Genomic DNA, 21,630 nt, shown 5'->3' with positions numbered 1-21,630 from the left:
TGAAGTTTTGACATCCATTTATTAAAATCAGTGCAAAAAGAACTTTAATAATATCTATCATTTTCTCCTCAAATGCAGTGTAGTTAATGCTTACATCTGAAAGGTGAAAAAAGATCAGAAACTACCATACATATTGAGGAAGCAGAATCTTGTTTAAAGTTGACAGAAGCACTGCTCATCTTTGTGTGTGGGGACAGTGGGAAGGACAATGTGTCTTTGAATACTTTAGAGCTGTGACAGCAGCATGGTTTTGGCACACAGCCCACACCGAACAGGTCTTATCATGGCCCTATGGATAGATTTATGTCCCTGTCAACCCAAGCCTGCGCACGCACGCACCTCTCTCTCTCTCTCTCTCTCTCTCTCTCTCTCTCTCTCTCTCTCTCTCTGCTTGTGTGTGCTAGAAAATCGTATTCAAAACGCCATTCCAAACTGGACATCCGTGCACCCCCCCCCCCCCCCCCCCCCAATGTTTTAACGACAAAGACATTAACAACCAAGTTTGCATGTTTTGTAGAAAGAAGAACACTCAGCTGAAAAATAGCACTAGAGGAAAGCGAAATAAATAACAGTGACAAATACGGACGCAAATAGTCAGCAGGAGGCGCTAATGTGCAAACACGCAAAGACAATGGACGTTAAAAGTAATAATACAGGAAAGTAATCTTAACAAAACATAAGCTGCATCTTGTGGCACTTATTTCTGTGTAGCTAATGGTTTTATTTGGTATTATGACCAAAGATTAATGGCCATTAAACATTAACTAACATCTGTCAGAGACACGAGACAGTGGTCTCCTGAACGCAGGATTCACAAACACTTAGGCTTACATATTGGACAATCTAGTCAAAAATCCAAGTCAAAATCTAAGCTACTTAAACAGTATATAAATCAGAATAGGTCAGAGAGACCAATCTGGCAAGCATACTCTTAACTGCCAAGCTACTGTTGCCAATGGCAGATCAGTAGCCATGGCAACAAAGCCTTGATACTGCTAGTGAGCATAACCAAAACCACTGACCGGTACAGCCAAAAACCCCATCTCCTCAGTTAGCATCTGCGTGTCTGTGTTCGTCAGTTTCTGTGAGTGAGTCTTGTGTGTGTATCTATTCTGTGTGTGTGTGTACACATCTCATGGCATTCAGTGAGTTCTTTGAGGCCATTCTGGTTGTTTGAGGAAGGGTTCCGTTTCAGCAGGGCTGGCTCCCGGGTCCTCTAGGCGTGATCGGGTGTCTGAGCCCCACCTACGCTGGACCACCACCAGAACTGCTATGATCATCCACCCGAAGAAATTCACCCACACTGCAATCTGAACAGGAGAGCAAGAGAGGGAGAGAAAGACAAAGCTACTTTACATGAAAATGTTTTTTCAGTTAAATCAGACCTCAGAACAGACAGCGAGAGGGTGACAGAATGTGCAGGAAAGGAAGTCAAATGAACAGTAAGGCTTTTCTCAGACTGGTGTGAAAAGCATTTTGACTACTGCTGAGTCTGACCAGTCTGTAAGAGACATGACTGTTTCTCAGTCCTATTCCCATAGCATAGCTCTGTCGGTGTGATTTTCCTCCTAACAGAATAATGAGCTACTTAAGAAGCCCTTTATGAGATGAAACAGGTTCTTAGGAATGAGGAAAATACTAAACTGTGCAGTACTCATGCACCAAAACCAGGCACTAGGTTTGACTAGGGCCATCACAACATAGACCTCTGACCCCATCTTGAAATCCTAATGTAAAGGTAAAAGGACTGAATCAATTAAATCAAACAAACACTCATCCCCTTCAGGCCAAATTGTTTCATACAGTGGCTTCAAATTGATCTGGCAACACCATTTCAGACAGAAATAACTTGTAGTACCACACATAGTTGTGTGAAGACCGTGTTATATTCTCTCCTGGCTGCTGGGATACTTTATTCACAAGCTAGGTCTACTCACAGTACGTTACAACCCTTCGCAGAGCTGGCAAAGATGATAACTGCTGCAGACGTTACTGACTCATCAGGGATTTTTTTTCTGCCTGCTTATACAAAAACACTCCCAGAGAAACCTCAAAGAACCACGCTTACACAAACCCACACCCACCAACCTCACAACAAACCCACACACACGCACACCCACACAAAGCAACCTCACAACATGCCCTTACACACAGTCATCAATTTCAGGCTTATTTTACATAACCTGGAATTGTGGTTAACGAAATTACTGAATAGTTAATCTAAACAAAACTGATTTAAAAAAACAAACAAACAAAAATCTACACTTAAATCAATGTCTCAAATTTCTCTAAGGCACTTCACAATATGGTTAACACATTATGGGAATAATTAAATGCACAAATTGGTTTCAGTCAAGTCTAATTTCAGTGTTCAGCATTCTTACCATGCAATTTTTAAAAAATGGAGATTACAGACAAAAGGAGGGTAGTAAGCGTAATAACAGAGGACAGGCTCAGACAGTTACAGAATGAGAGGTATGGTTATATACTTCAGCACTGTGCAGTTTGTAGAAGAAGCGGTTCCCTGTCATTGGGCTTTTCCATGATTTGCTCTGTGCGTCTTCACATCTGCAAACACACAAACAATAACACAATAACTGTTAGACTCAGCAAGCAGTAGGTTCCATTCATGTTCAGGTATGCATCACATGAGGGAATGTACTCAATACTCATTAGGTATTGGCTTTATGTCTCTTAAAGCACCAACAATTTGAGTCAGTCTGTGCCTTCTGGCTACAGCCATCAACAATTCAGGTGGCTTTTTTTCCTCACCTGGTTATGTTCCACACATTTTGGAACACTGAGTCACACAGTCTGTCTAGGCCCATTTTCAAGATGCAACCCGTTACCAAGAGGAAAAAGAGGAAGACTGTGCATACACCCAAAGATATGTTCATCCATACTCGCTCTCTTAAAGTGAAAGAGATGATCATATGATGAGTCACAATTAAATCTTTACCTTACACCACAAGCATGTTAGCATCCACAGATTAAAACACTGAGGAAAGATTTCACAAGACGTGCATCAGTTGAAATGCTCTTAAAATTAAGCGTGGCTAATACTCTGAATGTTTTAACAATTCAGAATTATCCCCGACTGCAAAGTGAATTATCCTCTGACCTTTTGAGCTCTCCATCGATACAGTACATGTAGACCCAGTAGAGAGTGGTGGAGAAGCAGAAGATCGCCACACACACAGAGATGGCTGATACAAAGTAACACAGAGAGGGAGAACTCGACGAGCTTACACTGAAGGCTGAGCTGTTCAAGGTCACTGAGCCATACAGCATACACTTCCCTATAAAGTCACCCTGCATGCATGTGAGAGAGAGAGAGAGAGAGAGAGAGAGTCAAGCAAGCAAAGAGGTGGTTTATTACTACTGCATGACTTGGGCATCATGTCCAGTGATGCATTTAATCTACCTCTCAGTAAACTGCCATGTTGCTTAGAAAATTCAGTCATGTAACATTACACAAAGACACGTCCCAGAGGCGGGATTCCCCATTATTGGCGAGGTGAAACCTTAAACCTACACGCTCCATTTCTCTCTCACTTCTCTAGTCTTCTCTTTAATCTATCTGGCCAATTACTAAATAGAACCAAGAGACAGTTGGTCACATGATAAAAGTGAACGCGGAGACTAGTGAAAATACGGAAGGGATGGCGACGCAGTTCGATGTAGCTCATCAGCCTTGCTTCAAACTTTCTTTACAAATTCGGATTATTCGCAGTGTACACTTTCCATTTATTCAATTACGCAGAAAAACGGCCATGGCCTCTGTATCACATAATCGTCTTGGTTTTAGTAATAATACGCAACACATTGCTAACGCTCCCACTAGTCATATGACACGTCGCATGCTTGAACTTTTTTGTATAGTAAAATGATACTAAAGTACAAATTTGTCTGTCTCTGTACTATACCGCGTTAAAATCGACATGCGATAAAATTAATTTTTTAACACAGGCCGGCTACATGAACAAACTCTATAGTAATAACTGACGGTCCAAAGGTTTATCGAAAAAATGTAAAGATTAAAAACGACTCTCTCTTTAGCCTAACCTACGCGTTCTGGGTTAATGCAGAACTATTTTCAGTATGGTCGAAACACTTCTATGTTGTCCGTTATACAGGCAAGAGAGTTTAGGCTCATCTTGTTTGGCTACTTTAACAAAAGTGTCGCGTGTAAGAAAGTAACATACAACCACAGATCTTTTACCCGAAAATGTGAACATGGCATATTTTTACGATTACCTGGGAGACTGTAACTGAAGCAGCAGTGACAATTCCGCAAATAAAACAACAGCAATACAACGCCAGCTCCAAGAGCAGCAACCACAGAAGCGCCATCGTGGGACATGAGGTCATGTGAGCGCGCACATCTACTACTTTACTGCATCCGCGTCAATGGGCAGCGCAGTAGGCTTGTGGAGAGGATGTGCACAAAACGCACATGCAAACGTAGCCAAAAAAAGTGCTAATCGATTAGTCTTACAAATACTCAAGCGTTTCGATATTTGATTTCACGCATTTATAAAAGGTTATGATTATAATTTAACTTATTTAGTATCAGCCTTCACATTACCTATCTCGATCTGGCTACTGATTGTTTAAATTAAAAATACTGATAAAACAGCGCTTAAATTAGACCCTAGATGATTTAGGCTATTCGGTATAATTCAGTCAAGAAGTCTACGAAAACTACAGTCTGTGATATTATCTGGTAAACAAGAACGTGCATAAACTGCTCCCAAAAATACAGGGCAGAATGCCAGAATGGAGTTACTATTCCAGTGCACCATGGTTCGTGATGCCTGATAGGCGTTTAGACAGTCTCAGGGTTGAATGAGCCCCCCACGTCTTACACCGCTGAGTGCCCCTCCCGGGTCGGTGTTCTCTGCGCGGAAGTACTTGTCTAATAAAACGCTGCTACTGTAATTGCTTGAACATTCATTTAATTATGGGTAGTACGATCACATAAAAATTCACATTTTTGACTTAATGCCTTTGGAATTCAACACATATTCAACTAGCATGACAAATAACAATATAAAATTACAATGAAAGACCACATATAGGCCCAACGTTTTTAACCGACTAATTTCCTTGATAAATACACGTAAATAAGGTTTCAGCAAGTAAATAGAAAACCTTTTTAAATATCTCCAAATAATGTTCATATCTGTGAAACAAATCATTAACATTTTAACATCTATTGAGTGACCTAGTTATAATTCAAGGCCATTCACTGCTTAGTTTTTGCCACGCATTTCATTCTCTTAAATTTGGAAGGCATCAAACAAATGCCTTCAAAATGTATATACATGTAAATACTGTTCACTCCCCAAATAATTTTAATTTTCTGTGGCTCCAGTCACTGAATGTAAAATATTTTAGCAGATGTGTGCGTGTGTTGGCATTTGTCAGTTTATGTGTGCCCCTGCTGAGCTGCAGGCAATATGTGTGGGTGTGCATTCCAATACTGACCTTCTTGTTTTGTGTGTGTGTGTGTGTGTGTTAAGCCTTAGGCTATGAGATGTGTGTGCGTGTGGCTGCCCCTGCTGGCACTCAAACCATGCGGTGTGGGTCCATGGGGCAGCCTGGAAGGCGGAAGCTGTCAGGAACAGGGCTGTCAAGTTTGCAGATGATCTTATAGATGGACTTTTTCCAGCAGGGGTCGGCATCTCGCCCACTTTGGATGGCTGCAAAGAACTCCCTTAGAGCCAGCTCAGACACCTCCACAAACCTTTCAGGAACCTGGTCAACAAAACCAAAAACAAGACACTAATGCACAACACACACAAACACGTGCACACACGCTGCAGAACATCGTCGCACAGGAGTGCGTGCTCACCTGGTAGTCATTGCTCTTGTTGTAATGCATGTTAAGAATGCGGAAGAGCTCGGAGTTGCGGCTCAGGTGCAGCGCCCTCTCTCGGGTGGCAGCCAGGCCTTCACGAGCAGCCTGTCGTGCAAACCGCTCCATCTGAATGTAGAAGAACTCTCGGAAGTTACTAAACCACTTAATGAGCTGAGAGGTGACACAGCGGTTGAACTGTGGGGAGGAAAGAGCAGATGAGAAGTTAGATCAAATTATATACCAAATGAAGTAAGCATGACATAAATGGGATAAACTGTATACGCAATAATAATGCAATTCCCATGCTGAACAAGGCTGTTAATTGAAATAGTTCAACAGGAACTGTAAAAGTTGATTAATAACCTTCTGTGGTATTTAGTGCAGTATAAAATATATATGTGAATGCCTAGCAGTAATTACTGCATCTAACTGTGTCTAATTGTGTTTTGCGTCACTATTATTGTGTTGTAAATACATGTTCCCATGGTGATGAAAGAGCACCTTGACATCAGGGAAGTAAGTCTTTAATGTGTTGGAGCTGGGGTAGCGTGTGTAGAAAAACATTAGCTTGGCTTTCTTTAAATGACATGGGGAGAGACCCTCCTGAGAGTTCAGACAGTTAAGGGAATTGGACTATAACACCTGCATAATGTACATATGCGAGCAATCACAAAACAGGATAAATAAGTAGAAATCTAGACCTTGAGCAATATACCCAATAAAAATACCACTTTGCTGACAAGCAGTGGACTTGCAGTTCTGAATATTTTCATTTTTGAAATTCCAATGTTGTTTTTTCAATATTGAGCCAAAAATACTTTTAGTTTTGATATTTTGATTTGATACATGATTCGTATTTTGTTCCTCTGTGAGCCAAACAGAGACAACCATGAAAAGACATGTTCACATTAAATTGAAAAATAATAAACAAGAAACATAAAATATAAAAATCTCACTTCAGACCATTCTTGTGATATTAACATGCTCTCTTGAAATATTTTAGGTAATGCTAAATGCAACTATCAATATATCAGTAACTGTGTTAGCAGAGGTACTGATACTATCAGTTAATATTTTCAATAAACAGATGCATACGCTCCGCAGAAGACACTAATACAAAAATAAATGTTTTAATTTAATTTAATTTTTAATACATATAAGCTCATCATGAAGGTAACTTATTCCCAACTCTCAAAGCTGTAATTTGCCATTTATTTTTCTTTCTGTCTTTTTTTAAAAAAAGGATATTGCCCCAGAGCCAAGAAAGAGAGCTGCCTCTCCTCCATCTAGTCCTCCAACTCCTCCTGCTCTCATCCCCTCATCCCTACCTCTGTCAGCCAGAGGGGGATTTAACTGGCCCAGCAGAGGTAGGGGAGGGAACGACAGATTGTGAGAGCGAAATTCCATGAAGGGTTCATTGGAGAGGCCATCTTTGTGGAGAGGCATAGTGGAGAGAGATCGAGCGAAGAGTTGCTGCATGGTGTAGTGCAGAAGTGGCAGAGGGAGGGCAGGAGGGTTTGGAGCACAGGAGGGTAGGAAGGGATCCTTGTTCCTCGGGGGAATGAGTGTGGGTAGAGGGGGCTGGGGTAAGAGGGGGAGGAGTGGTAAGCTGGGGTTGGACTGAGGGATCAAGGTGCTCTTGGGTCTGTCTTCGGGTAGGGGGTTCCTCTTGTCCTGAGGTCTCTTTATGACCAGTGGCAATGCCTCAGCTTGTTCCACAACATGCGGTGCTGTTCCAGGCTTTGGCTTCTTGGCTGGGTTTGGATCCCGTGACCTGCTGGTGGGAGGCTCCTGTGCTAGAGCTGCAGCTTGGGCTGGGGCAGGGTCCGCAGCATAGAGGCGAACAACCCTGTCAATGACCCGAGCCATCACGTTGGCCAGCTCCTTCTTGAGGGCCTGAGCAAACTTCTCACCACCTCCCGCACTCTCCCACTCTCCCTGCACCAGGCTGCAGCCCAGCCACATGCCTCCTTCATTCAGCTCTACATCCAGGTCCACCGGGGCTTCAGAAAACACTTCAGAACTCCCGTTCAGGGCACATTCATGTTTTTTTGCAGAAGAGCACAGGGGAGGAGAGAGCTCCCCAGTGAGATGACCATCGCCTTCGCCTTCAGAGAACATCTCCGCCACTTCATCTATTGCCCCGTCATCCTCTCCTTCTCCTCCTCTCTTCTCTTCCTCTGTCTGCTGTTCTCCATATGCTCTCCATACCTTGCGCTGAAGCTCCAGCAGCCGTCCTCTGGTTTCCTCAAACTGAAGTTTCAACTCACGCCGTCGCCGCTGCCTCTCCTCCCTGCTCTCCTTCCTCCTCCCCCGTTCATCTCCACTCCGCTCCTCCCTGGTCATCGGCGCTATGCTCCCCCTCCCTCTGTGGCCGTCTCTCCCCATTTCTCCCTCCCTCCTCCCCATGCTGTCCACTCTAAGCCTCTTCACCCGCATGAGGTCCTGGCTCCAGTCACCAGGCTCAGAGGCCACGCCTCTTCCCCTCTCTGCGAGTCGGTACTGCGGGACTCGGGCTCCTCCTGCTGCCTCCCTCCTCCCCGACACCTCTGCGTCCTCCCCTCCAACCTCTGCACAAACAGGCAGCTCGGAGAAGAAGCACTGCCGCTGCCTATATCCACTCCACCTCTGGGAGGCACTGTTGGGATGCAGAAGAGGAGAAAGGATGGAGTAAGATGCTGGGCTGCCTCCTGGTTGGTGGATGCCAGTGGAGGTGGACTCTCGTGGGCTGCGGTACAGGTCAAAGGGGTACACCTGTGATGGCTGCTGCTGGAAAGATTCTGAAGAGGAATCCATCACCCCTCTTCTCCTCAGCCTGGGATTCTGCATTGAGAGAGGATGACTTAAATTTGTTCATCTGCAATTGTGTCAGTGTTTAAAATTGGTGTGGCCCTCTCACTGTTATCTTTGTCAGCATCACTTCTCTCGTTCTCTTTCCTGCGTTATCAGCTCATGAACAGCTGTATCCACTGTTTATTCACACTGTTGACTCACTTTCCCTCATCCTTCTCTCTCTCGTGCTTTCTCTCTCTGCTACACAGACACAACTCTACACCATCATAGAGAAAGTGAGAAAGAGTAAATATTTTTAAAGAGATTACTGTAGTGTACTAACTAAAAGCGCGGCTCAAAGCCTTACAAAGCTCAGTGGGAAAGGTACCTCGGAACTTCGATCACTGGTTGACCAGCTTTACGGGGATAGATGGGTGGATGAATGCTGGAAAGAGATCTAACATTAAAAGCAGCTTTCACCTCAATACTTTTACTAATATTTTTAAAATACATTTTTAGTACATAAATTGACTAGGTATTTACTACGTTGTAATTGTATTTTATTTATTTTTTTTGTATTTTCATAGCTATTTAACTACCACGGGAGACAGCATTCTGCGGGTAAATTGTATGCGTTTGCATTCATTATTGAATGGGAAAGTAAAGCCGACGTCTTCCTTTTAAGTTCCCTTGTCGGTCTGAGGTCTGGCCAGAGCAAGCTATCGCGCTGGGCTACTCCAAATTCCGCTGCCTCTGACTGACGCACTGACATTTGTAAACTGTCATCGCGCTGCCTATGTCGCAGATAAACAGATAAACGAACGAAGCTATTCTGAAGGACAAACAAATGACTTGGTATGTAGTATTTAAACAGCAGTCAGGTTTTTAATAACATAAAAATAACTTACACCACAGTCTGGCTGCAAACGTGTCCGAACGATCACTTTGAACTGTGATTTCTTGATGATTTTCAGTTCCTAAAGAAGCGTATGGTCGACCTGTGCCCAGTGGTCATCGAAAGCACAACACGCAAAGTGCTACCGAGTTTCCTGTTATTGCGATTCCTCCTGTCTAGCGCTGTCTATCTCCCAACGTAGCGCACTATCGCGTTGTAATTGTCCAGTGGGCGTTGAGGTGCGAGGGAGGGATGTCCGTCAGTTTGTGTGCTCCCTTCAGTCCTCCTCCACACACACACACGCACAGAGAGAGAGAGAGAGAGAGAGAGAGAGAGAGAGAGAGAGAGAGAGAGAGAGTGTCTCTGTCTCTCCACGTGGGGTAGCTTTCCGGCAAACGACCTCCACCAATCAAAAACCGTTTGATCCGACGGTTAATCCAGTTAGTCCAGAGTATTTCACTGGCCACCAAAGTGTTATATCATTACCGAAGCCCACTCTTTTGAAAGCTTTTATGGGGAGACTGGTCAAGTTTTAATGTTTTCTTTTTCACAATTCAATCCCACATCTAAAATGTTTATAACACCCCATAGTTTTACAGGCCTCAAAATGTCATGAAGCTGGCATTAGCCAACAGAGAGGGACTCGCCTTATTGGGACATTTCTGTGTCAGTCGGGGAAAACCTCTTCATCTTACAATTTAAAAGTACCCCGTGTCTCTCTAGTGCCCCTTACTCATTTTTATTGTCAGATCACACTCCCTTTCCCACTTCAGAGCAGTTCTCCACCAACCAACCAGCCCACAATAATCAGTGGCCACTGTTGTTATGGAAACAAGAAATGTGACACAAAGCCTTTTTAATAAAGAGAGCTGGCAGCTAGAGATCTGAGTAAACAAAAACATTTGAATAGGTATAAAAAAATACTGGAGCAAAGGTTAGACAGAAATAGAAAATGACACAGCACAGTACACTCATGTAGGCAATATAACAAAAGGTAACACTAAATAAAATAAGCTAATCTATCTGTGTATGGTGGCCTATGAATATTCAGGAAGCGAAGGACTCAAATCTAACGGTAGTTAGATTCCTTCTCTTACAAAAGGATCCAATTGCACTGCAAGCCATGTATAAGCCCTCGTGAGTTTGGCTGAACACTGGCTATGCCACTGAATTGTGACAACTGCACACAGGAAACAGAATCCTTTGAACTGGAGCCAAATGACTGACAGCTTCCCTGTTAAAATTTATGAGTCATTTGAACAAAGAGCAGTGAAAAACATGCAGCTGGGTTATGGCCATTTGTGCACAGCATTTTAAAAATGCCACCTAACTCTCAGTCCTCTCAAACAGTAGGAGACGTAATCAAAATGCTTAATTTAAAAGAGTCATGATCAAACATATTGCAATATGACTTCAAACGTGCCTGGAATGAAAAAAAAAGGCATACAGGCAGAGGCAGAGAGAGCTAGAGAGAGAAAAAGAGAGAAAGAGACTCAGGCAGGCAAGCACAGAGAGAGAGAGAGAGAGTCGATGGACAGACAAAGTGTTTGCCTATTGATTCCCTCTGAGGGAAAATTTATGTGTGTGTGTGTGTGTGTGTGTGTGTGTGCACGCGCACTCACCCACAAAGCCTTGGGCAAGGTGACAGAGGGAGGGGTAGTGAGTGAGAGGTAATAAGGACAGAAAAAGAGGATTTGGAATGTAGAGGAAGAGGACAGTAAAAGAGGATGCATACATGTGATCCATCATCCATCTATAGGAACTAGATCAGAAGCAGAGTAGAGAGAAACATACTTTATGGAAGCCTATACAAAAGTGTGTGTGTGTGTGTGTGTGTGTGTGTGTGTGTGTGTGTGTGTGTGTGTGTGTGTGTGTGTGTGTGTGTGTGTGAAAGAGAGAGAGAGAACGAGAAAGAAAGAAAGAAAGAAAGAAAGAAAGAAAGAAAGAAACAACGAGGGGGGGTGAGAGAGAGATGGGAGGGAGTTTAATGGAGTTTTAGTCCACTTAGCAGAGCAAACTGATTCTTTGATCTTTGACCAAAATGACTCCTACAATGTTGTCTAGAACCTTACTTACTGTAAAGTACTGTGGTACTCTCTAGCTCTCACTCTCTCTCTCTAACACACACATATGCTAACTTATTGAATCACTCTCTCTTTTATACAAACACACACACAGTCACACACACTCTCACTCACTCTCCTGCTCACTCTCCCCCAGCACTCAGGATGCAATTATCCTCTTTGGCTGGAGTGTTTTGATGGCATAATTGCCATGGACACTGAGGAGAGAGAGATGGGAGCGAGAGAGAGCGAGAGAGAGAAAACGAGGGATGAGAGCAGGATGGAGAGGGGGAGAGAGGCACATCGAGTGCTGACACTCTCAGCATGCTAATGCCAAAACACACTCCACCTCCCCATTTTCCCTCTTTGTCTCTTCATCCATCTCTCTAAACACACACACACACACACACACACACACACACACACACACACACACACACACAGGTGCAATAACCTCTTTCCATTCTATTCCACATCTCACCACTCTCACGAAACCTGCAAACATATGAGAAACAGACAGACAGATACATACATACATATATATATATATATATATATATATATATATATATATATATATATATATATATATATATATAACACACACACACACACACACACATACATAAACAGTGAGATGGGAGAGACATGAAGAGATTATCAGAACAAGGATGAAAAACATAAAGGGGGATTTTCCATCCTCTGACAATAAAGAGATGATCCCACTCATCCTCTAATCATGCTTTTGTTTTTTGCTCTATTATCTTTTTCCTTGTATTCACACTTACTTTTTTCCCCACTTTTTCAGACATGAAATTCAATGCAGGTCAACAAAGTATGTAACAGTTTTGGACGTATCCAACCTCAATGTCTTTATCTCTGAAATAGCTTAGACGTCAGACCACCTGGTGGCAGTTTATAGCAATTACACCTGAAGCAGCTCAACGCATTTTTAAACATTTATTTTTAATTTAAAAAAAAAAAAAAGGCAGATTAAACACAAAAACAATGCACTACCATTAACAGCTACTATTTTAAATAAAAACACTGCCATTGATTAGAAAAAAAAAAGAGAATGTACTTTGAAATAATCTCAGAAGAAGGTTTTTAAGGCTGGAAAGATTCAAGTGTCCGTTTATTTTAATAGCTTCTATCAAATATAGGTATTTCCAGTGCTACAGCCACAAATACATAGTGTTAAAATACTGGGCCCATACTGTATGCTGGTAGGTAACTGTGTGAGTAAAGAGTTTGAGTGTGTGCGCATGAACGTATGTGTTTGTGTTTTTCTGTGACCGTGGAAGTGGCACTATTCAGTAATATAAAGGGGCATGTATGCTCTAGCTGTTGTCCTGGCAAGTGGGAGTCTCTACAGACAGCAGTCTCTCTGCGTGCTCGAGGCACTCAGCTATCCTCCTCTTCACTGCTTCTCTTTTCTGGGGATCTGCTTCTCCTACAGGCAACCAGAAGGGGTTATCATATTAACATTCATCGTCCTCACAGCAACAAAACCAAAAATGTCTGGGTCATTTCTAAAGATGAACAATACGGCACTTCTGCACTTTCACAGCTTTTCTAGTTCCGCATTTTTTTGGGGGGGGGGGGGGGGGGGGGGGGGCGGGGGGGACGAAGTGTTGTGCTTTTCCTTTTTCACTATTTCGTAAAAACCCCAAATGATGGATAATAAACAAAAATCCCAGTTCATACACTATAAATGCCACTCTCCCCCACAAGCGCAGTGAGCAGGGGTCATCACAAGGGGGCGGGGCCGCTTTGATTATTTGCATTCTTCTGAGCAAATTCCGTTACAGTGGGATTTATGCAGGTACTTTCTTAGAGTCTCTGATTTCGTATACCTTTTATATAGTCCATTTACAAGACCACTTCAGAGTCATCAAACGCTTGTATCTTTACAAAACTATTGCAAAATGGCCTACATAAACAGCTCTAGTCATACAAAAGTGTGTTCGTGCAAGCTGCACATTCATGCTCTTCATACAATATGGCTTAATACGATTAGATTGAAAACATTTAATCAGAGATGGTCAAGGTACAGACAAGGAGATTATGCTATGGGTCATGGTAACAGGTGTTGCACCATCATCAGAATTATTGTGTTGCAATGGAAGATGTTTCCCTGGACAGGAAATATCAATAACAGCTTCAGCAACCGCTAACTAACTTACACACTGTGAAGCCTGTCAAGTGTATAGAAGATTCAACAGGCAGTGCAGCTGCACACCATCCCCACTGCATGTCAGACTTGCATGTCAGAGACAGAGGAACAGCTCTTGCTGCAGGTTAGACTGCCATGCTGTGGTTCTGGAAAGCTAGTTATATCATAATACAAGTAGCAGAGTATACAGTCAAATAGGATAATCGGTCAAATGGGATAATCTGTCAAATGGGATAATCTGTGAAACAGTGCAAAATTTATTAGAATTTAAGTTTACATATACAAACGCAAAATGTCTTCAAATTCAGGTTTTAACTTTGGAAATTAAATGTCTCAGATGATATCTGAACTAAATGTCTGAACCGTACTTATCTTTTTGTCCCTGAAATAGAACTAGAAATATGAAAATTAATCAATGTCACAATGGGATTTTGACAACAGACTAGATGAATATATATCTGTGAGTCTGTGTGAGTGTGTGTACGTGTGTGTGACTGTGAGCGTGTGTGTGTGTGTGTGTGTGTGTGAGTGTGAGTGTGTGTGTGAGTGTGTGTGTGAGTGTGTGTGTACATGAGCAGGACCTGAACCTACTTCCACAGATTTTTTGGCCGTTATAGCATTTTGAAATAAAAGTAACTATCAAGAAAACATCTGCGAAAATTTAAAGATTAAAGATTCCACCAATGCAAAAGTATGTAATGCATAGAACTCATAGCATTTTCCTGTAGGAATTTGCTGGGACATAAAAATAAAATTCACTTTGGATTCACAGAAGAGACCCATTTTCCTCCTTTTCTCTGGACTTGTGAGGTGCTGAGCCTCACTGAGTTTATCAGTGTGTCAACAGATTAATTCGAGAGAGATGTCGGATTGTCTTGCATTCTTTTGTTTGTTTTACCATTTTTGGACTCTACTAGTGTTATAATTCAAGGCAGAGCATCCCCAGGATGATGCAGACTGGATGACAATGCCTCATTTCTCCCAACTATACTGTTTTCATTGTTATTAATGTTATTATATTGTTTAAATTAGATGTAATGTTACAGATTTGTCATCCGGCTGCTCATGTCTAGAAGACTTGTGGACTGTCCCGGGATAAGGGGCTTCCTTGCCGATTACCTCTTGGAACACCCCATCTCCTCCACCCTCCCAATCTGACTCTACACTGAGCAGGAAACGTTTGCTCAGGAATTACACTTTGCAATATTGCCCTCAGCATAAGAGCAACAAAAATCGCCTCTTTGCTCCTTCCTCACCCTTCACTCCATTCATGAGGATGTCCACTGCTGTTCTGTATCTTGATATTGCTGCACTGTACTCTCCCTCTTTCTCTCTTTCCAGGGCTACATGCAGCTCACTGGTTGCCTGGGCCATATAGCCCACCTCCCCTTCACAGCCAGGGCCATCTGGATTGGTCAGTGCAAGGGACAGGAGCTCAGAATGGTCAGGAGAGCCACAGGGTTGATCTGAAAGACAGAATGAAAAGAATAAGCAGCCAAAAATGACAGATTGGCGACAACGAAGGGTGGGAGGAGTGGGGTTGAGGGGTGCGTAAAGACCTTCTTTAGCGCAGGGGTCAAACATGGCTAGGTCTTTGCCTGAGAGCGGGGGCAGAACCACATCTGCATGCTCTTCCAATATGCAGTCAAAGAGCGAATCAAACTCCTCTGATTGGTTTATTGGAGAATCGGGAGGTTCAGCGCAAGCAACTACAGTATAAACGAGATAATGGCACAAAATGCACAAGTCAATTAATGCAGTATTATAACAAGTTTCTATAACGGACTGCCTTGAACTAACTAGTCTACAAGTTCTTAACTGTGCAAAAGTTTGCTAACCTACTTAAGACAGATTTAAGGAATCAAACAAAAAGTTGCAATGAGTTTCGATGTCTTATGTCAAGCTGCATTCAACTATTTGTTTTTCTTCCTCACATATTAAGATATTTTTAATCTTCCTGAGAAATGGCCCACTTCAGGTGGTAAGTCACGTTCCAGTACAACAGCTTACAGGGAACACAGAACACATAACGCTGCCCAGATAAAGACTTGTTTGGGTACAGTTTCAGGCTGCTGGTTGCCAGATTTTAATTCTTGAAGTAGTCTAAATAAACTAGAAAATTAACAGCACCTGTGCTGGGTTGGTCTATGCTGATATCCTCTTCCTCTTTCTCTGTCTCTTGAACTGGGCTGCCCTCCATGTCACTAAAGGCCTCAACTGCCACCTCAGGCTCGCCTAACCCTTGTTCTCCCAGGGCAGACTCCAATTCCTGGGCCTGGATGGGGGCCTCCCTCCCTGCCTCCTCCTCTGCTCCCAGTCCACTGGCCCCCATGGGTAAAGGAATAAGAGGCGGGGGTAGTGAAGTGGAAGAAGAGACAGAAGATGGATCTAATGGCCTTATCACCTCTCCTCCCTGAAACAAATTAAAGACCGAGAAGGAGTATGGCAGAGAGAAGTGCATATGTGTGCACATGTGTGTGCATGAGTATGCATGAACATCTGACCCTAAAGAAATCTTTGAGCTGAGGGCTGTTGTACAGCGCTGGGATGTTTATAGTAAAGAGAAGCATGACTTCAGCGGCCTTCCTCCTCTCTTCAATCACCACCTCATCAAACCGACCTGAGAGAGAAATACAAACAGGTCATGTGGATGGAAAAAAAGAAAAAAAGAAAGACAAGAGATATCTCAAAAGATTGCAGTGTGGACTTCAGCACATCATATATTGCTGCCTCAATGCCTCTGTCCCAGTACTCTCCTCCAGCTGACATTGTGTTTTGGTCTTACCAAACACTTGTGCCCGAGGAAAAGAAGGAAACTCCTCTTGTCTTCTGAAGAGGTTCCTGTGAGTGTAAGACAGCTCTCCATGCAGCTTCTTCAGTTCTGAATACCTTCTCCATACCACCACCTGTCAATCCCCACCACACCACACTCACTCTGGAGCGGTTTGAGCGGTGTCAAGGTGTCGGTATTGAGTCACTTTAGGTAACAAGGTAACAACGGTCTCTTAGCAAGACACCGTTGTTTCAAATCTCCCAATGTCACCGAATCTTTACATTGGTGTTTTAGGAATGCTTAAGTTCAATTTACATTTACAAATACCGTTTTGTGAAACACCTTAATTTTGTCCACAAAAGTCAGGTCATCACATCTCAGTTATTATAACATCTTTGTTTACAGCAACACAGATTTGTGGCATTTGTTATCATGGGCACATCTAAAATCTACCACCCAACATAAGAGGAAACAGTATCACTGATTAACATTCAGTTTCCAGGTAACTGGACAGATTCACTACCCACCTCTTTCACGTCCTCTGGTCGCTTCTTTGACACAAACTGGTGGGAGGGAAGGGAAAATGAGAGTGGGAAGAGTACATACTATTACAGAAATATATAATTGGAAAGGGGGTATTGTTACTGTATATTTCAGTATATAACTGTACGCAGATGGAAAATGTTTATTATGAGTCTTGTGCAATTGGTCTGTACATAATAGAACCGAGGACAAGGTACATTCAAGATCGCCATCTAATCTTATCTAATATTTTAGCATTGTGGCAGGAAGTGTGCGGTAAACCCAACCCAACGAGCACAAAGAGGTAGTCACGAGATTTGTTGAGCCAACCAGCGAACAATAGCTCATTGCTAAACCCTACGAGGGCGCGGAGGACACGCCAACGATGATATTATGTTTCTTTAGCTATAGTGTGTCAGTGAATACGCGCAACCATTGATGCAAACACAGGAAGCTATAAAACGTCTACTCTAAGTCAGTGGGTAGGTCAGATAAAACTGATAAGGTAAAACAAGTAACACTAGCTAAATTTTTAGGAACACCAAATGATAAGGTGAAATTGCAATGAATCGGTCTGTCCGAAAATAATCACTGTTATGACATTTTAAATTACAAATGCGTAAGATTATATACAGACATTCAGCTAACATTAAATACCTATTTTGATAGGTAGCTACCTAAGGTATCTAAACTTTTCCCATCAAAACATTCTTGCTTGCTACTAACCCTTGCCGTTACTTTATATTCCGTATGTCCTTTCTCGTGTGTGCGTGGATCTGTAACTGTGAAGAAGCGATAGTATTCCTCTTTCTTAGTCTTTCTAGACATCACAAAAGCTTTAAATAAATATGTTTCTACAAGCAGCAAATAAATTTGCTATAACTAGCTAGCTAATTCTAGCTAACTCTTAAATCTGAGGATAGAGTATGGATTTTTTTTGACAGCTACTTCCTGCTTGCGTCATTGATAACGTATGTTTCAGCCTTTCCCAAACGCCAAGAAAAATGTGTTCACAAATTAAGATTTGCAGTAGATTAATAAAATGCATTTAAAATAAATGAGTTTAAATACGACTTTAATATTTAAAATGCATAAATGGGTATTATGAAAAGCCTTTTTATGAGTGACAAGAGGACATCTGCTGGCAAATAACGTTATCTGGTATGATTAAATGTTTGTACTAGAGTTATAATATATTTGTACTGGAGTTATAAAGAATGCTCTTTTACAATATAAAATTGCTGGAAGTCTCTGACGTTCGTTCTGGCCTTTATTTTGGATTTTGAACAGGGCTTCCGGCAACATGGATGAAATTGTGACAGACATCGTAGCTCCAGAAGATTTAAAGGTAAATGTTTTTAATAGCCGTTTCGTACATCATAATAACATAAACTTCAAACTCCTCGTTCTTGAAAGACAAGTAATGCGTTTGAGCAACAGCAAATTAAAATTCGTCTATTATTTTTCAGCTCCTCTGGCTAGCTATCCAGTTAGCTAAATAGATTAGGTCATTAGTTAGTTAGGTTAGCTAGCTCGATGTTCAACCTAACTAGCGATAGCTAGGTTAGTTAACGTAGCAGGTTAGCTAAATGGCTGTTCTGCCTATCCTTAACGATGTATCGATTCATAATTAGCTATGTGAGCCATATTATATAGGGTACGGAGTTGTATACAGTCCATAGACGCAACGTAAATGATGGCTAGGGGGAACCTTTGCTATCTGAAAACATGAAAACATAACGCATGAAAGACTTAGATGAATTAAAGATTTTGTTTATCAGTCCCGTTTAAAGTCATATTATGAATTTGGTATGAATGGGTATGGGTATGAATTGGAGATGTTGTGGTCCTTACAGTGGATGTCAATTTCTTTTGTGTTGATTTCCCGTTTGACAGAGATTTGAGAAAAAATACAACTCAGAAATGGAAAAAGGACCTGTATCCAAGGAAACCAAATTTGAGTATGCATGGTGTTTGATCAGAAGTAACCACACCAATGACATCAGGATAGGCATTCAGCTGTTGGAGGGTGAGTGAGTCATACAAATAACAGTTATGCAGTTACAATGCCTAATTTTACAGTTACCAGATTTTAATTTCGTTCATCCAGTTACAAGCTGGAAGACTGAAAAGGTTGTGGTTTTGCCACATCCTGAATAACCATGTAATACAAAGCATATACATTTCATTATTATAGAGCTGGTGCAGAAAAGCCCAAAAGATGACCAGAGAGACTTCCTGTTCTACTTGGCTGTTGCAAACTACAGACTCAAGGTGATGAGAATTACTTTTCTTTTTTGTTAAGATATTATTTATTGTGTAGTATTAATAATTGGTTTGATTTTAACAGCTGTGTCTTGTTTCTGTGTGATTTCTTTTATTATTATTATTGACAAATGACAAATGTCTTCCATCATTTTAGTAAAACCCTAATCCAACAGTCTCACAGTCAATAGACAAAGTGCGATGAAAACATTAGTTTAGTGAGTAACCATGAGTAATGTGGATGTCTTTTTTTTACTTTCTTATCTTTCTTCCTCTTTCACAGGAGTATGAGAGAGCTCTTAAGTACATTCGCATTCTGCTGAGAAATGAACCCGGAAATAAGCAGGCCATTGAGCTGGAAAAGCTCATCAACCAGGCCCTAAAGAAAGGTGCCATTTCTGTGTGTGTGATGGAGAGCTTGCTGCATATAGGGTGCAACATTTGGGGGTGATATTACAGCCTAACGAAAAGCTTTTCTCATTAGCCTTGTGTGATGCAAAAAGTAATGGTGTCATCAGATATTGTAGTGACAATACAATGCAGTATGTCTGAGACTGAAGCTTGTTAATGGATTTGGTCACTTTCACCACTTGATGCTGTTATAATAATGGCATCTGAGATCAGATATTTAAATGGAAATCAATTATATTTTATATCAGGGAAGTAAAGCAAGATGAGGGTTTTGGAAGCTGGTGATGAGGCAGAAATCTGTGATGAAGTGCCACTGTGTCTTTCATGACTTGCTTTCTTTGGCTTGTCAGTTTGTTGTCAGCTTGATGGGTATCAAAACAGAAAGTGAATCACATCTCAGTAGTTATGACAGTGAAGCAATGGGGAGGTGTGTTGATGGGTATAGTTACACACCTATCAATGGGGAGATGATCACAAAACACACTAAATAGTTCTTTTGATGTTTTTTTTTCTTCTTTTTTTTCTTCTTTTTTTTCAGATGGCTTGGTCGGTATGGCAATTGTCGGAGGTATCGGTTTGGGTGTGGCTGGATTAGCAGGACTTATTGGAATGGCTGTGGCCAAGTCGGCCAAATCGGCCAAATCGGCCAAATCTTGATAGAGAAGTGGGCATGTATATTGATTTGCCAAGTACTACTTCCTTCTTTCTTCACAGGCTTGTTTAATCACAAATGACTGTAGGAGACACAGGCCATTTATAGACACAGAACTTCACACTGTCAAACATAATTTTTCCTGCTTTTGACCACAAATATGCGACCTTAGTTTGACAGTTTTCCCACATTTTATTAATTTACTAAAGTCAGGCCTTTGGTACACTAGCTGTTGATTTAGGAGATATGTGTGCATGATTTCTCTTCCCACACATTTGGTAAAATAAGGAAATTCAAATTCCAGAAAACATTTAGCTGGTTATTATGAAGATTAACACCTTACTACAGAGATTTGTTTCTTTGTATCAGTGACTATTTTTGTAAATCATATAATCAAACTATATTCTGTGTGTGAGTTTACATGGGTTTAAAATAGAGCTTTTAGAATTGTATAGTATGATTGCTGTTGTGATCAGATGTTTCCATGTGCTCTCATGAAGACATGCTGCCATATATGTATTTGTGATCTCTGTGTCTGAGTATTCTAATGGTGGCCTATGGATTTTTTTCTAATAGGAGATTATGGAGTTTCATGATTAATTGTATATGATCATATATTCAGTTACCTGTGGTTTTCATATTGCAGATAGTGAGTTTCATAATCGATTGCTCCTATTCTTACAGAGGTTGAGGACACTTAGAAATTGAAGTCCTGTTATCAGGATTCAGTTAAACAATCTCCAGCTTGAAGAATAGGAGCATGCCATTTGTATAGAATGCCTGCTTGTAGTTTCACAACTAAAAGCTGTCCTTGGCCTCTGTTAATGTGCTATTTTAAGCACCTGAGCTGAGGTAGGATCAGACTTCACCAGTCTCTGCAAATATTATGACCAGGAGCTCTAACAAACAGAACTGATCCCAGGTCAGTATATATAGCTCGAAATTTCATGAGAATCTGCCTCCAACTTTTTTTTTATTGTGTGTGTGTGTGTGTGTAAAACCTATCCTGAGGTACTCTGCTCTGAGAGTTTCGGTCATCCTGAATTAAAATAGTAGTAGGCCTTGAAAGAAACAAATGATATTTTTAATGTTTAATGTATAAACATATACTCAAACCATGGTCAGCAGTCTGGTTCCATAAAGGTTCTGTGGGTTATCAGCCTGTTTTCTTACATTCTTAATTGCAGTGTCTTTCCATCACTAAAAATCCAAGTGCATCTTGGTAGGTTACATGGTTT

The 21,630-nt window shown here is 41.5% G+C and overlaps 4 protein-coding genes across 5 annotated transcripts; 1 reads left to right on the top strand and 3 right to left on the bottom strand.

Moving 5' to 3' along the window:
- tmem179ba (transmembrane protein 179Ba) lies at positions 1–4,389 on the bottom strand. Its single transcript, XM_027014023.2, has 5 exons — positions 4,258–4,389; positions 3,122–3,312; positions 2,773–2,910; positions 2,490–2,568; positions 1–1,310 (listed from the first exon to the last, which is right to left on the bottom strand). Exons 1-5 carry the CDS (start codon positions 4,369–4,371, stop codon positions 1,143–1,145), a joined length of 690 nt encoding a protein of 229 aa, XP_026869824.1. The 5' UTR covers positions 4,372–4,389; the 3' UTR covers positions 1–1,142.
- A 552-nt stretch (positions 4,390–4,941) lies between these two features.
- On the bottom strand, positions 4,942–9,824 carry prox3 (prospero homeobox 3). The gene is made up of 5 exons (XM_027013963.2): positions 9,544–9,824; positions 7,112–8,686; positions 6,365–6,472; positions 5,858–6,058; positions 4,942–5,760 (listed from the first exon to the last, which is right to left on the bottom strand). The coding sequence occupies exons 2-5, from the start codon at positions 8,657–8,659 to the stop codon at positions 5,572–5,574; spliced, it is 2,046 nt and encodes a 681-aa protein (XP_026869764.1). The 5' UTR covers positions 8,660–8,686; positions 9,544–9,824; the 3' UTR covers positions 4,942–5,571.
- A 3,107-nt stretch (positions 9,825–12,931) lies between these two features.
- On the bottom strand, positions 12,932–18,013 carry snx15 (sorting nexin 15). The gene is made up of 8 exons (XM_027013986.2): positions 17,791–18,013; positions 17,070–17,105; positions 16,555–16,675; positions 16,274–16,389; positions 15,900–16,182; positions 15,329–15,478; positions 15,026–15,235; positions 12,932–13,046 (listed from the first exon to the last, which is right to left on the bottom strand). Exons 1-8 carry the CDS (start codon positions 17,890–17,892, stop codon positions 12,934–12,936), a joined length of 1,131 nt encoding a protein of 376 aa, XP_026869787.1. The 5' UTR covers positions 17,893–18,013; the 3' UTR covers positions 12,932–12,933.
- Positions 17,478–21,512, top strand: fis1 (fission, mitochondrial 1). Of its 2 annotated transcripts, none has more exons than XM_027013988.2 (6): positions 17,478–17,546; positions 18,355–18,412; positions 18,961–19,093; positions 19,262–19,338; positions 19,613–19,718; positions 20,279–21,512. In XM_027013988.2, the coding sequence occupies exons 2-6, from the start codon at positions 18,368–18,370 to the stop codon at positions 20,395–20,397; spliced, it is 480 nt and encodes a 159-aa protein (XP_026869789.1). In that variant the 5' UTR covers positions 17,478–17,546; positions 18,355–18,367; the 3' UTR covers positions 20,398–21,512. The 2 variants fall into 2 exon arrangements, with proteins under 2 accessions (XP_026869789.1, XP_035375650.1); XM_035519757.1 differs by lacking the exon at positions 17,478–17,546 and adding an exon at positions 18,131–18,225.
- Positions 21,513–21,630: the final 118 nt, after the last annotated feature.

The sequence above is a fragment of the Electrophorus electricus genome, chromosome 19, assembly GCF_013358815.1.
Source record: "Electrophorus electricus isolate fEleEle1 chromosome 19, fEleEle1.pri, whole genome shotgun sequence".
NCBI classification, from domain to species: domain Eukaryota; kingdom Metazoa; phylum Chordata; class Actinopteri; order Gymnotiformes; family Gymnotidae; genus Electrophorus; species Electrophorus electricus.
The sequence above is the reverse complement of the archived record's forward strand: the minus strand, read 5'-3'. Positions and strand labels throughout refer to the sequence as shown.